Below are 12,715 nucleotides of genomic sequence, written 5' to 3' on the forward strand. Positions count from 1 at the left end.
GCATTTAGGAAGGATCGCAATTGCAAAACATCAAAGAAATGATATATCTTGTTTTCATAATACACTACGCATTTACAGGGAAATCGAAGCTGAAACTTAGCTCCCAGTTGTATAGTCTCTTGCCTCATCATCAAAAACTTTTTTCGGCGCTCTTGTGTAGTCCTTGACACATCTGGGAAAATTTGAATTCTTTCTCCCAAAAAAACAGCAGAAGAAATTTGTCTTAAATATTGCCTCAAGATCGCTTCTTTGTCTGTAAGAAAGACAAAGGATACTAACAAGGTAGATCTAAATTCTACCTCTTCTTGTGATTGCTCTAACAGAGCCGACACATCCAAGTTTTCCACAGTAGTATTCTCCACAGTTTTATCTTTTTCTTTAATATCTCGGACAGGCAATAAGTAAAGTTTTTGTATGGGAGGAAAATTTGTCTCAGAATATTTAAAGACATCTTTCAAGAACTTATGGAACAAATCTCTCAATGGAGTAAATTTAACAAAGGGAAAGTTCAGAAACCTCAAATTTAAATTTCTGGATCCATTCTCTAAATTCTCAATCTTCCTGTGCATCAGGTCTGCATTTTGAAGCAATTTACATTCTTGTTCTTTCAGTTGTGAAATAGAAAGTTCACATTGTTTCAAATTATTTGCTTGAGATACTAATTCAGACTGAAGAGTCTCTATCTTTAAAGTGTTAGTTTGCAAACTAGAAACAAAGGAAAAACATATTTTGTGCAAGGATTCCATCGCCCCCCACAAGGATTCCAACGTCACCTTTGTTGGTTTCTCCAGAGGCTGTAGTTGCAACACAGGCTCCAACCGTTGGTCTGCCATTTCCTGAACGGGCCGGGTTTCTTCCTGGATGTTAACCAGGCTACTACTGCTTCTGGGAGTGAATGTTTGACTCGGTTCTTGACGGGGAGTTCCCGACTGTAGCAGCGCAGCGCCGAGGGAGTGCTCCTTCCCGAATCCACAGCTTCCAACTGTAGGGCGGGACTTCCCTCCGCGTCGTTACCTACTACTCGAGGCAAACGAGGACTCCTTGGGCTGAGTGATAATTCACTCCCCTGATCGAGGCTCCTCTCCGCCTCAGTCTGCAGGACGCCCGATGTAGTAACAGCAACTGTGTAGTCCGTGATCGGAGGTTGCCGTCTAGAAGGGTCCATAGAGGGTAAGGAGCTACCACCCCTCGTTTTCCCCTTTCTTTTAGGCATAACAGTAAGAAATAAAATGTGCAAAGTTGAAAAAATCCTCCGAGGTAAGACCGCACGTCTTACCCCGTCGCCATCTTGAGTACGTCTCCCCTTAATTGCATGGACGTCTATTTTTTCCGAAAATACGGTTCGGTCCGCCCCTTCACGGACCCATTCTCGGAGATAGACGCCCATGGAGATAGACGTTTTCATTTGATTATGCCGCTCCACGTAACCAAATCAAAAATAGGCAGCAATCAGTTGTTATAACCAAAGAAGAAGTTTTTTTTTCTGAAATTTCAAATAATCTTATAGTCTTGGCCACACTAAAAATATGCACATTTCTAAAAAGAAAAAAGGGAGGACGAAGAATACGTTTGTCACACAATTGAGAAGAAAATCTATGTAAAGAAACAATGTTTATCAAGCGTTGAGAAGTTGAACCATGAAGAACCTGATGGAATAAACGAGCTGCTTCAAATAGAATTTGGTTGCTTACTGGCAAACAATGCAATTCAACAATATAACCAGATATACTAGAGAACTTGCAATGTCTGAAGATCAAGCAGACCCCTGTGTTTTGAATAAGTTGAAACGTCCTTAGATATTCACAAGGCAAGCCTAAGTAAAGAACGTTACAGTAGTCTAGGCAGGGAAGAATTAACATTTGAACAAGAAGGGCAAATGTATCACAATCAAAGAATGATCTTATCAGTCGCAATTGCCTTAATCTGAAAAATGTTTCCCGCCATAAGTGATTGATTTGAGGACTATATGTCAATGATGAGTCAAGGATCACTCCAAACACTCTAGACTCCGTCTCAACAGCTATAACTGATGATGGTACAGCAACTCCAGCATTTTTAAACCAGAGTATTTTCATTTTACTGGGATTGCTCAGAGCCCAATCCTGAATTTTATGAATACCTGACGATACACAGCTAGCAAGATCTGAAATGTTAACTGGAACAGGTAACAATAATAAAATGTCATCAGTGTAGGACAAAAGCAATTCCTCTGACCACAGCTTAATTTTTCCCAACAAAGCTATAAAAAAAATTGAACAGCACAGTGGACAATGGGGAATCTTAAGGAACTCGACAGACAGGAAACCAGGCGTTGGAAGTAATTTGTTCTGCTATACACGATAACTACGACTAACAAGAAACTCGTGAAACCATTTAAAAACCTACCTGAAATGCCAATTTCAGCCAGTCGCTAAAGCAAAAAGCTGCAGAGATGACAAACTGAAACATCAATATATGTTTACTCACACATAACTTCTCCTTTACATATGAAGTTAAGACAAGCAAATTTATCTCATGCATATTCATTTTGGATATCCTCACAACCTCACTGTGAGATTGTCGGGACAAGTCTGGAAAGCCCCAACTTAAAAAAAATTATTAGGCTTGTGCACAGAGAAAAAACTTGGTTCATTTTTAGATTTTTGGCTTTTTCCCCACTTTTGGGGCTTTTTATATGTTCTTTGTGCTAATGAATGTTTTTTAACTTGCCTTAGAACTTTTTAATGCGTACAGATCGACTTTACGGAAGTTAAATCACTTATGCATGCAGTAAATGTTTTAAGGCATAATAATGAACCAAATATGTGCAATTACTGCTACTACTACTACTTAACATTTCTAGAGCGCTACTAGGGTTACGCAGCGCTGTACAAGTTAACAAAGAAAGACGGTCCCTGCTCAAAGGAGCTTACAATCTAAAGAACGAAATGTCAAGTTGGGGTAGTCTAGATTTCCTGAGTAGAGGTGTAGTGGTTAGGTGCCGAAGGCGACATTGAAGAGGTGGGCTTTGAGCAAGGATTTGAAGATGGGCAGGGAGGGGGGCCTGGCGTATGGGCTCAGGGAGTCCGTTCCACGCATGGGGTGAGGCAAGGCAGAAAGGGCGGAGCCTGGAGTTGGCAGTGGTGGAGAAGGGTACTGAAAGGAGGGATTTGTCCTGAGAGCGGAGGTTACGGGTAGGAATGTAAGGGGAGATGAGGGTTAAGAGGTAAGGAGGGGCTGCAGATCGAGTGCATTTGTAGGTTAGTAGCAGAAGCTCGAACTGAATGTGGTACCTGATCGGAAGCCAATGAAGTGACTTGAGGAGAGGGGTGATATGAGTGTAACGGTCCAGGCGGAAGATAAGGCGTGCAGCAGAGTTCTGAACGGACTGAAGGGGGGATAGATGTGCAATTAAATGCATAACCCTAATGAGTATACATAAGTACTGTGCATATACCCTAAAATTTCATCCAGTTCAACAATGGTACAACAGATGGTATAATGAAAACATCACACTGAAAGCTGAATCAAGCCATGTCAGAATTTTGGTTGATAATAGGAGAGCCTTTAGGAGTTTCGATATGAAAACAGAGCAAGGAAATCACCACCAGAATTTGTGAATGTATTTAGCTAGATTAAAGACCCTGTATATTAAACATTTTTTCCCATGGACACAAACAGGAGAAAATCTTTAGTAAACAAGCCTTTAAGACAGACACCTTGCTTCCCGTTGGGTGCTAGAAGAGTTTAGGCATGGAATGATAGATGAACTTGCTCAGATTACACAGGGTCTGTGCAAAGGAGAGTCCTGAAATCATACCCAGCTTCACAGTTCAGTTATTCTAACCACTACATCCTTCCTATTCCTCCACTAATAACGTGTCCGTCAAGTTGACAGAGAGTCTCAGCCAAGGCATGCTCATCATTTGTGTTCATGTTCATAATTTCGTACATGTTGGTAGAGCGTTTTTTTTTCTTGAATTGGGTCCCTTTTTCTTAAGGGTGTGGAGGGGGCCTTGCCATTCAGTGGACATTTAAATATTCTGTTAACCTGTGCTCGATATTGCATTTGAATTGGGCCTGAATTATCCATTTTGTTTCACTGTGATGCATGTTGTTTTAATGTGTCATATCCATAATGATGTGGTTATAAAAGTGTTTATTTTGTTCCCTTTTCTTTCTCCCTTTATATGGAATGTGTTTCTTGTGAGGTAAGGCCCGTAGTAACCGAAGGGAACCTTTTTGCATCCCCCAAGCAATGGCTTGCCTGCCCTGATCCATTCTAATTTCTGCTTGCTGTTTAACTTCACATCTTCCAAATCTGTTTCACTGTATATTGCCGGGGATGACTTTGTGATGATTGCTTCTGAGCTACAGGAAATCAGATTGCTAGGAGCCCAAATGTTCTGCTGTTAATTTAATTAGCTTAGTCACATTACTCTGCTGCTGTGTTCTTGTGTGGACTTTGTTATGTGTACTCTTTGGTGAGATCTCACAATGACATTGACGCATTGTTTGCTAAGGTGCATTGATCTGAAGATCTCACCTTAGTGCTGCCTTTCCAGGCGTACCTCCTCAATATTAATAAGGATCATTAAGATCAGTTGTCACTAATTTCTTACTTATAACCTCAAATGAAAAAAAAAACTGCTACATGGAATGTGTGTGAGAATGAAAAGCCAAGGCTATTTATTTTAGCAAAGGTGCAAAATGGGACAAAACCCTCCATAAATCAAAGCGTATACTTTTCTTGCCAAACCTACATATATGTGACCATCTCTGGGAAAAGGTGACTAAGGTCTCCGGAAACCAAAAAGGTAGTGACGGCAGCTGGCCTTGCTGAGTTTAAAAGGGGGTCTGAACAGATTCCTGAAGGAAAAGTCCATTGATCGTTACTAAATTTTGGGATTTTGCCAGGTTCTTGGGGCCTGGATTGGCCGCTGTCGGAGACGGAGTGCTGGGCTTGATGGACCTTTGGTGTTTTCCCAGCGTGGCAGTGCTTATGTACTTATGTAATGTGGTTTTAATGAATTGTGTTAAAGCAAACAAGTTATAATGCAATAGTTCAAACCCCATGCTTTTGTATGGAAAAATAAAGAAAGTTACAGAAGTTCAAATATGTAACTTTTTCAGACTGCTTTTGGATCCATTCTCAACATTTTGAATTTGCTACTTTAGTCACCTTTTCCCAGAGACAGTCACATATGCCCCCAAATCATTTTTGGATCTAGCCTTTTTGTATTGGAATCTAGTACCGATAAAAACTGAACAACAATATTACATTGCACCCAGCTGTCTTGGAGAAGCAAGAGTTAGAGCGCATGATCCAGTGGTCACTTTGAAGCATCTACTGTGTATGCACAGAACTGAGGAATTTGGCCACATAGCTGCCGCGGTAGACCTACTGAGCCCCAGCATTTACATAAAAGAGAGCCACTTGCCCAGGGTTCCACAAGTAATCACTTTATTGCTATAGTATATTAAAAATTCACCTTCAAAGTGGATCAGGGCTTTCAGGTCCCACTTGGTCCTCATCAAAGATAAGCCATTCTTAAAATGTTTTCCAGTTATTTAGTGATGAGCATCTTTCATTGGTGTACATATCACTGTCACAGTAGGTCACAAGCTTTTGAGTATGAATTGGAGGTTTTGAGGATGCTTTGTGTATCCCAAATGGGGACCCATGATGCAATGTTCTACTGGTAAGCCTACAGGGGCTGGAAGTCAAGGTCCTGCTTCCTCATGAAGCCTGTGTAATTTAAATATGGATATGAATTATATCCCACCAATCCAGAAAATATTTGTTCTGGCCAAGGTACACAATAAGATATCCATAAATTACAACAGTCAACACATAAATCAGTTAAGGAACATCAAAGTTAAGAATAACATGTAGAGGGTAATTTTCTTAGTGGGCCCTAGTTAAAACATCTTTTAAGGTGCCTATGTTGAGCCTACTTTCCAAAGACAGTAGGCACCTACTTGTCTTTATAAAATACTAGTGTGCAAGGCAGACACGGATATTTGCACTAGCCCTACAGCTGCTATAAATGTAAATTATAATGTTTTATAATCAGTAAATGGTGCTCAAAATTCAGTGCCGAAAAAAATCAGCACTGAATGGTGTTCTATAAAGGGCGTTCCAGGATGGGTGCCCTCTATAGAATAGAGCATAGTGCCGGGAACTTTGAGCATGGGGATTTACACCACTAAATCCCAGTGTGCAAGTTGGGTGCAGATCTGCGCTATTCTATAACACTGTATGCATCTTAAGGAAGCGCCCTTGTCCACTCAGGTCCCTCCTATCATTACACTCCCTTTGCAGATCTTTGCAGAAACACTTGGGCATGGATCTGCTGTTTCTGCCTCGTTTCGGTGTCTTACATCAGTTAGAACGCTTTTACGCGCTAATATTTGGCACAGAAATAGTGCCTAATGTTAAGTGCCATATATAGAATTCCATTTTAATATGCGTACTTGCATGCTCAGTCCACACTCCGCCCAACCTCCAATTCTGTGCACATTCACTTGCAAAGTACATGCCTTCATTTCAGAGTGTGTACTTGTGCACTGGTCAGTATTTTGTAAGAGGTCATTCACGTGGCCACATCTGTGTGTAAATGACACAAATACCACAAAGTGAGTTCATATTTTATCACTTAAAGTGCATGTCCCCCCATATAGAATTACCATCTAAAAACTGGTTTGAATCGGTATGTTTTAACTTTTTTGCAGAAAGACAAGTAGCATTTATAGGAACCAAATCCCCCAAATTCCAAATGCCAGATCCAGCAGCTGACCAAGTCCAGTTGTGAGTGACAACATGTTTGGCAGAGGAGTAGCCAAAAGATTGCAGTGAAGTATGAATTTACCTGGGGCATCAAAATATTCTTTAAGTAGGAAAGGGTATCCACCTTCACAGCCTTTAAGGATCAAAATTAAAATTTTGAAGTGTATCCGCCAAACAGCAGGCAGCTCTAGTGAAGGACCTTCAAGTAGGAATAACATGACTATGTGGGTCCACTGTAAGTAAGTCTCAAACCGTAAAACTCACAAAAGCAAATGGAGTTTCCAAAGAGAGTACATTACAGTAGTCAGTGTTAGATAGAACTGATGAGAAGGGCAATCCTGAAGCCATCGGCAAAAAATAATATATTTAAGGCATCTGAGCAGTCTAACCTTATAGAAAGAAAATTTATCAGCAGTTTCAGGTTTTGACCAGAATCCAGAATGATCCCTAAGTTTTTGACCTTAGGAAGAATAGGAAGAGGTAGGGTTACCAGGGCTAAGTTTAGATTGAGTCAACCCAGATTGCACAACAGTTATGCACTCAGGAAACACAATATCTACAGAAAACTTACCAGTAGGGACTGGCAAAAATAATTGTCAGCAGATTCTGTCATTTACATTTAATGATTGCAAAACTGGACCCAATGTTGGTGATATAACACTACACAGAGAGGGTACAGCCCTGGGGCACCCTCCTCTCTAAAAGCTTCCAAGAGGAGCATTTGTCCCCATTCAGACGTGCTGAGTCCTGCCAGTGAGCAAGGATTTAAACCATTTTAAGGTAGTCCTAGCCATGATTAACAGTTTCAAAAGTAACTGAAATGTCAAGGAAGAATATGACCACTGTCTCACAATGAATGTACCTCAGAGACAAGTATGTTTCTATGCTATGTCCAGGATGAAAGCCAAATTGAAGATGGTCTGCTCATCCCCAAGTTAGTAGTTTGGAAATGTGGCAGTGATTACAAATTCAGGAGTCCAAACAAGGCTGTTTTATAATGAAAGGAATGTTATATAGTATGTGTATCAGTCAAAGGAGCATTTGTTGTCTTTGTTACCCTGTCAAACAAACAATCCTTAAAGACTTGATAACTAGGATGGACCTAGGTCCAGGCAACATAAAGTGGACTTTAACCGAGACAATAAGCCTTGAGGTTTACTAGCCGGTATTAAAGAGAATGTTTCCCTTCTTGGAGCATTCAAGGAATCATGAACGATGATGGTCTTCTGAGCCAAAAAATTGGCCAAAACTGTGATGTAAGTCTGAGGACCAAGAGAATTGAAATCCAGTAGATTTCGAACTTTTCAAGATGATTTCTGTCAGTTTTTCAGTAATAAGTGAAAATATTTGGAACCATGGATCAAGATGCTTTCTTCCTGTTTATGGGTTTTGCAGTAATCAGCAAAATCTCACACTCTTGCTAAATTACATTTTTTGTTGTTGATGTCATACTGATTTTAATGGTCTCTTAGCTATTAAATTTACAGAGTGGGCAACATCTTGATGGAATGTACCCATGCTATCACCATCCTGCTTAGCTAATAAAAAAAACCATAATAAAATTCAGAAGCAGAGTAAAGAATAAGTTGATTTTGCTACACGCAAGGTGAAACAACTATGGTCCTGATTCACTATGGACATAGAGTGGGAGGAAAGCCTTCATGACTCAGTCCCGAGTGAATCATTAAAAGTTCTTGTTGTGTTGAATTCTGAACGAAGTACGTCACCACTGACATTCAGTTTGCTGTCCATTTGCAGCAGCAAGGAGTCTGCTGAAGAAACCTGATGGCGTGAAGGTAGGTTTGGACTGGTACACAAAAGCCACGTTACTTCTATTTTCCTTTTTTTTTCAACCTTCTTTGCTAGGAAAACTAAACAGAAGGTAGCCACACTCACCATGGCTATTTCAAGGAAGAGCATTATAGACCAGAAATACAATCTGTGCAGGTTTGGTCCAGCTTGTGGGCCATAATGTTTCCTAGATGGTTTTACTGTACAGGCAGAATCTAAGATTAGCTAATTTACAGTGAATAATAACTTTGTTTAAATCAGCTTAAAAATGCTGTGGTGTATCTGTGCTACTCTTGTGATTGTCTTGCTTGTTGACAAGAATAGGAACAGATTTTTAGCTGTCAATAATGATCTTATCACCTCTCTAGTCCCTATCACTAGGCCTTACACAATAATGAATTGTTTCAAAGAGAAAATTCCTGTGTGAATGCTTGGAAAGACATTGAAATAATTGTTTTAAAAAACTAAAGGCAGAGAGGGAAAGGAATACAATGAGAAATAACTCATATAGGGATCCTTTTACTAAGCTACGGTAAAAATTGGCCTTAGCACACCATTTTTACCTCAGCAGTAAAATGACCAATTTTCCAATTTTTGTATTAATGGCCATATCCTAATGTTGCCATTAGTGTGTGGCCATTAAAAAATATTACCACGTGAGCATGTTCACCTATTTGTAGGCAGTAAGGGCTCACACGGTAATCCTGCGCTAACTGATTAGCACAAGAATATCTAATCTCTACCCCCCCTGACATGCTCCATCCTTAGTTAGTGCATGCCGATTTGGCAGTTACCACAGGATGTCTGAGTGTGCTTAGTTACTGTGTCCCACAGTACGCCATGTTAAGCTGCAGTAAGCGAGCACTAGCGCTTACGCAGCTTAGTAAAAGGGCCCCATAGCTAACTATGGGCCCTGCTTACTAAGCTGCGCTGTAGGCGTGCTAATGTTTTTAGTGCTCGCTAACACTAGAGACACCCATAGGAATATATAGGTGTCTCTGGCATTAGCATGCGCTAATTTTTAGCTTGCACTAAAAACGCTAGCGCACCTTAGTAAACAGGGCCCTATGTAACTTGTCTTGAGTTAAGATTTGGAAGTGGCAAGTAATAATTCTAAAATCTATTCCAAATGTCCTTTCTCCCATCTCCCAGTAGATGTGTTCACATTTCACCCATTGAAAGCTGATGTTTTTTTCTTCCCACTTAGATGCCTTGTCTTGAAAATTCAAAGCTACTTGCATGTTTGATTTTTCTCACACAGGGATTTTGTCATTGGCTGTAGTTCTAATATTGCCATTTTCATTTATTGTTTAACCTAAGGACTTTTTGAAACTACTGACTCCACCGCTGCACACTTCACTGTTGTCAAGACCATAAAAACTGCTAATGCTATTGCGTTTCTGCTTGTAGCTCTTTAAATGTAGGGCACCTAAGCACAGGCAATTTAGAGGAATCGAATGACGATTTTTTTATCATTCACTTAGGTCAAGTGGGGCAGATGCTTGGGGGGAGGAGGTTGGGGGTCGCACATAGGACCAGATGTATTAAAGGGTTTTTATCATTTTATGTCTATGGGGGAAAAGTCAGCTGACCCATAAGTGAAAAGTCATTGGATTTGGGGACAGCTTCCCTGTGATTTGCTGCGTGCTCAACACTAATCAACGGAATATATGCTTGACTAACTATGATTCTTCAGCATGTTACCTCATAAATTTTGAAACATATACCCAGGAATGACCATGTGTTTTGCTTTCCACAGGTCATTTTAGACTGGTTTCGTTGGGGTACTATACTTTGTTCTAGATGTAACAGTGATGGTTTTCAGAGGTTAGCTATATTTACTATTCCTTGGGCCTGGGGGAATGTGATTGATTATCAGAATGTCTTACAGAGCTATATAACATCTTTTTTTCTCTACAGCATCTTTTCCTGAAGCAGGGGAAGTAGTTTCCTATGTGGAGGTCTCTTGTTTTCATGACTCTTGTCTTGCAAAACCTTTGATTTCTTTTTCCGTCCTACAGTTTAGGCCACCCTTTTGAAGACAATGCCATGTGCTCCATGCCGTTTCTATTTTAAATCCAACCAGTTACATTTTCTTCTTTTTCTTTCTGTCTGACTGGGCAATTCAGAAAAGGAAGTCCAGTTCGAGTGTTCAGATGATGGTGAGGATCTTTATCTGACCAGATTTATTTTCCTCCTGTGAAAACTTTACACTTAGCAGTTGGTTACATTGAGATCTGCTAGCATAACTTGAGAAGCTGCAGAGCTTGAACTTGTACAGTAGGCAAGCGGTGTCTCTCATCTTGGGCCTCTCATTGACTAAAACTGGCATTTTGTTTTTCAGTATGCAAAGGTGCTTAAACCAAAAGAAGCTGATACCAACAAATTGTACTAATAGGTGGCAGTTAAATAACTGGGTGAGTGGCGTAGCCACAGGTGGGCAGAGGCCCTCCCTCTTTTAGACTGAGGCCCACTCAGCAGTGATACAGCAGTGATGTAGTTGGTGGAGATCCCCAAGCCCTGCCAGCTGAAGACTCCTAGTGTCTCTCCCTCCAGGAGATTGGGGTTCACTTAACTCCTCCCCCGGTACCTTTAAACCCTTTAGGTGTTCTCTGGCAGAGAACTGCAACATATTCCCCTTGCGGACTGGATGGACCATGCAGGTCTTTTTCTGCCGTCATCTACTTGTTACTATGTTTGCTCGCGCCAGCCAAGCCTTCCCTCTGACACAACTTCCTGTTCACGGGACCAGGAATTTGCATCAGAGGGAAGGTTTGGAGGTCGTGAAGAAGGGGAATGAATTGCTGCTCGATGCCGGTAAAGACTTAAAGGTACCAAGGGGTCGGGGGAGTACAGCTAAGTGACCCTCTGATCGCCTGAGGGGAGGAGGAAGAGATTCCAGGCTCAAGGTAGGGTTGTTATGCCCATCCACTTTGGGCTCAGGCTTGCCCAAAATTGGTATCTGGCTATGCCCCTGAACTGGACGCCATCATTTAGGTGCCAAAATTAAGCAGGTAGTGCACCTATTGTATAATGGCACTTGCATGTGCTCTAATAGAATACTAACATACATCGGCCTCAAAGTGCCTACATTTAAACACCAGCATTTACACCAAGTCTGTGGCTGGCTTAAACGTTAGCACCTAAATATGACCTTTTATGCATATAATTTAGTTTAGGGGCCCTTTTACTGGCCTGCGGTAAAAGGGCCCTGCGCTAGTGGCGGGGGCCATTTTTGCCGCATGCTGTGCCCTTTTTACCACAGCAGGTAAAAAAGGCTGAAAATAGCCATGGCCACCGTGGTAAAATTGCTCTTACCGCATAGCCATGAGAGGTGGAGCACTTATCACCACCTCAATGGGTGGCGGTAAGGGCTCCCGTGCTAACTCGCCAGTAACCGGGTAGCATTCGGCACTGCCTGATTACCACTGGATAACTGCTGTACTAGAAAATAGTGCCCTATTTTCCCACTCCCAAATTATCACATCACTCATACCTTTACTCACGTTATATACCAAATGACTTCAGGTCTTTTTATCGCCCCTAAACTACCATTGTTTCCTTCCAAAGTTGCAATGCCTATGTCCCATTAGTACATCCCTAACGACACCTCAACTGCTTCGCTTAACCCTGCATAATATAATCTCTAACTATCTGTAATAAATTGTATTTCCAACATTCAAATCACATTGTAAGCCACACTGAACCCGCAAAAAGGTGGGAAAATGTGGGATACAAATGCAATAAATAAATAAATAAATAAAATAAATAGTGTGGAAAACGGCACGCACTAGGGCTGGAAACACTGCTGGCGCCCGCATTGGACCGGCGGTAGCTCCATATTGGTATACAGTAAGCCCACATTGGGCTTACCACCGCTTTGTAAATGGGCATCTTAAGAGAATTCTGTAAGTTATGTTCTTAAATGTTGGCTTCGCCCATGCACTTCCCTCGTGAACGCTCTCTAAAAATTCCACAGTAAACCATTTTAGCACATAATTATACAACAGTGCTTAGGCCCACTACTGTATTTATGCACATTAGTGTATGCTTAACCCGTTTTAATTCCAGTATTCTATAAATTTAAGTGTGCAAAAGGAGCTTACACTTAGGCAGCCTGTTATAGAATGAGGGAGATAATGCATAATTTAACCA

At 41.1% G+C, this 12,715-nt stretch overlaps 1 protein-coding gene across 15 annotated transcripts in view; it reads left to right on the forward strand.

The window, feature by feature from the left end:
• Window positions 1-12,715, forward strand: part of CAMK2D (calcium/calmodulin dependent protein kinase II delta) — a 559,079-nt gene that overhangs the window by 441,939 nt on the left and 104,425 nt on the right. For 6 of the 15 annotated variants that reach the window (XM_030190831.1, XM_030190828.1, XM_030190823.1 and 3 more), the window contains exon 13: window positions 8,528-8,565. In XM_030190831.1, the coding sequence (XP_030046691.1) occupies window positions 8,528-8,565 (38 nt within the window). Of the gene's footprint in view, window positions 1-8,527; window positions 8,566-10,689; window positions 10,723-12,715 lie in introns of all 15 variants that reach the window. The other 9 variants (XM_030190832.1, XM_030190818.1, XM_030190817.1 and 6 more) reach the window with 3 other exon arrangements.

Source organism: Microcaecilia unicolor, chromosome 2 (assembly GCF_901765095.1).
Source record: "Microcaecilia unicolor chromosome 2, aMicUni1.1, whole genome shotgun sequence".
NCBI lineage: Eukaryota > Metazoa > Chordata > Amphibia > Gymnophiona > Siphonopidae > Microcaecilia > Microcaecilia unicolor.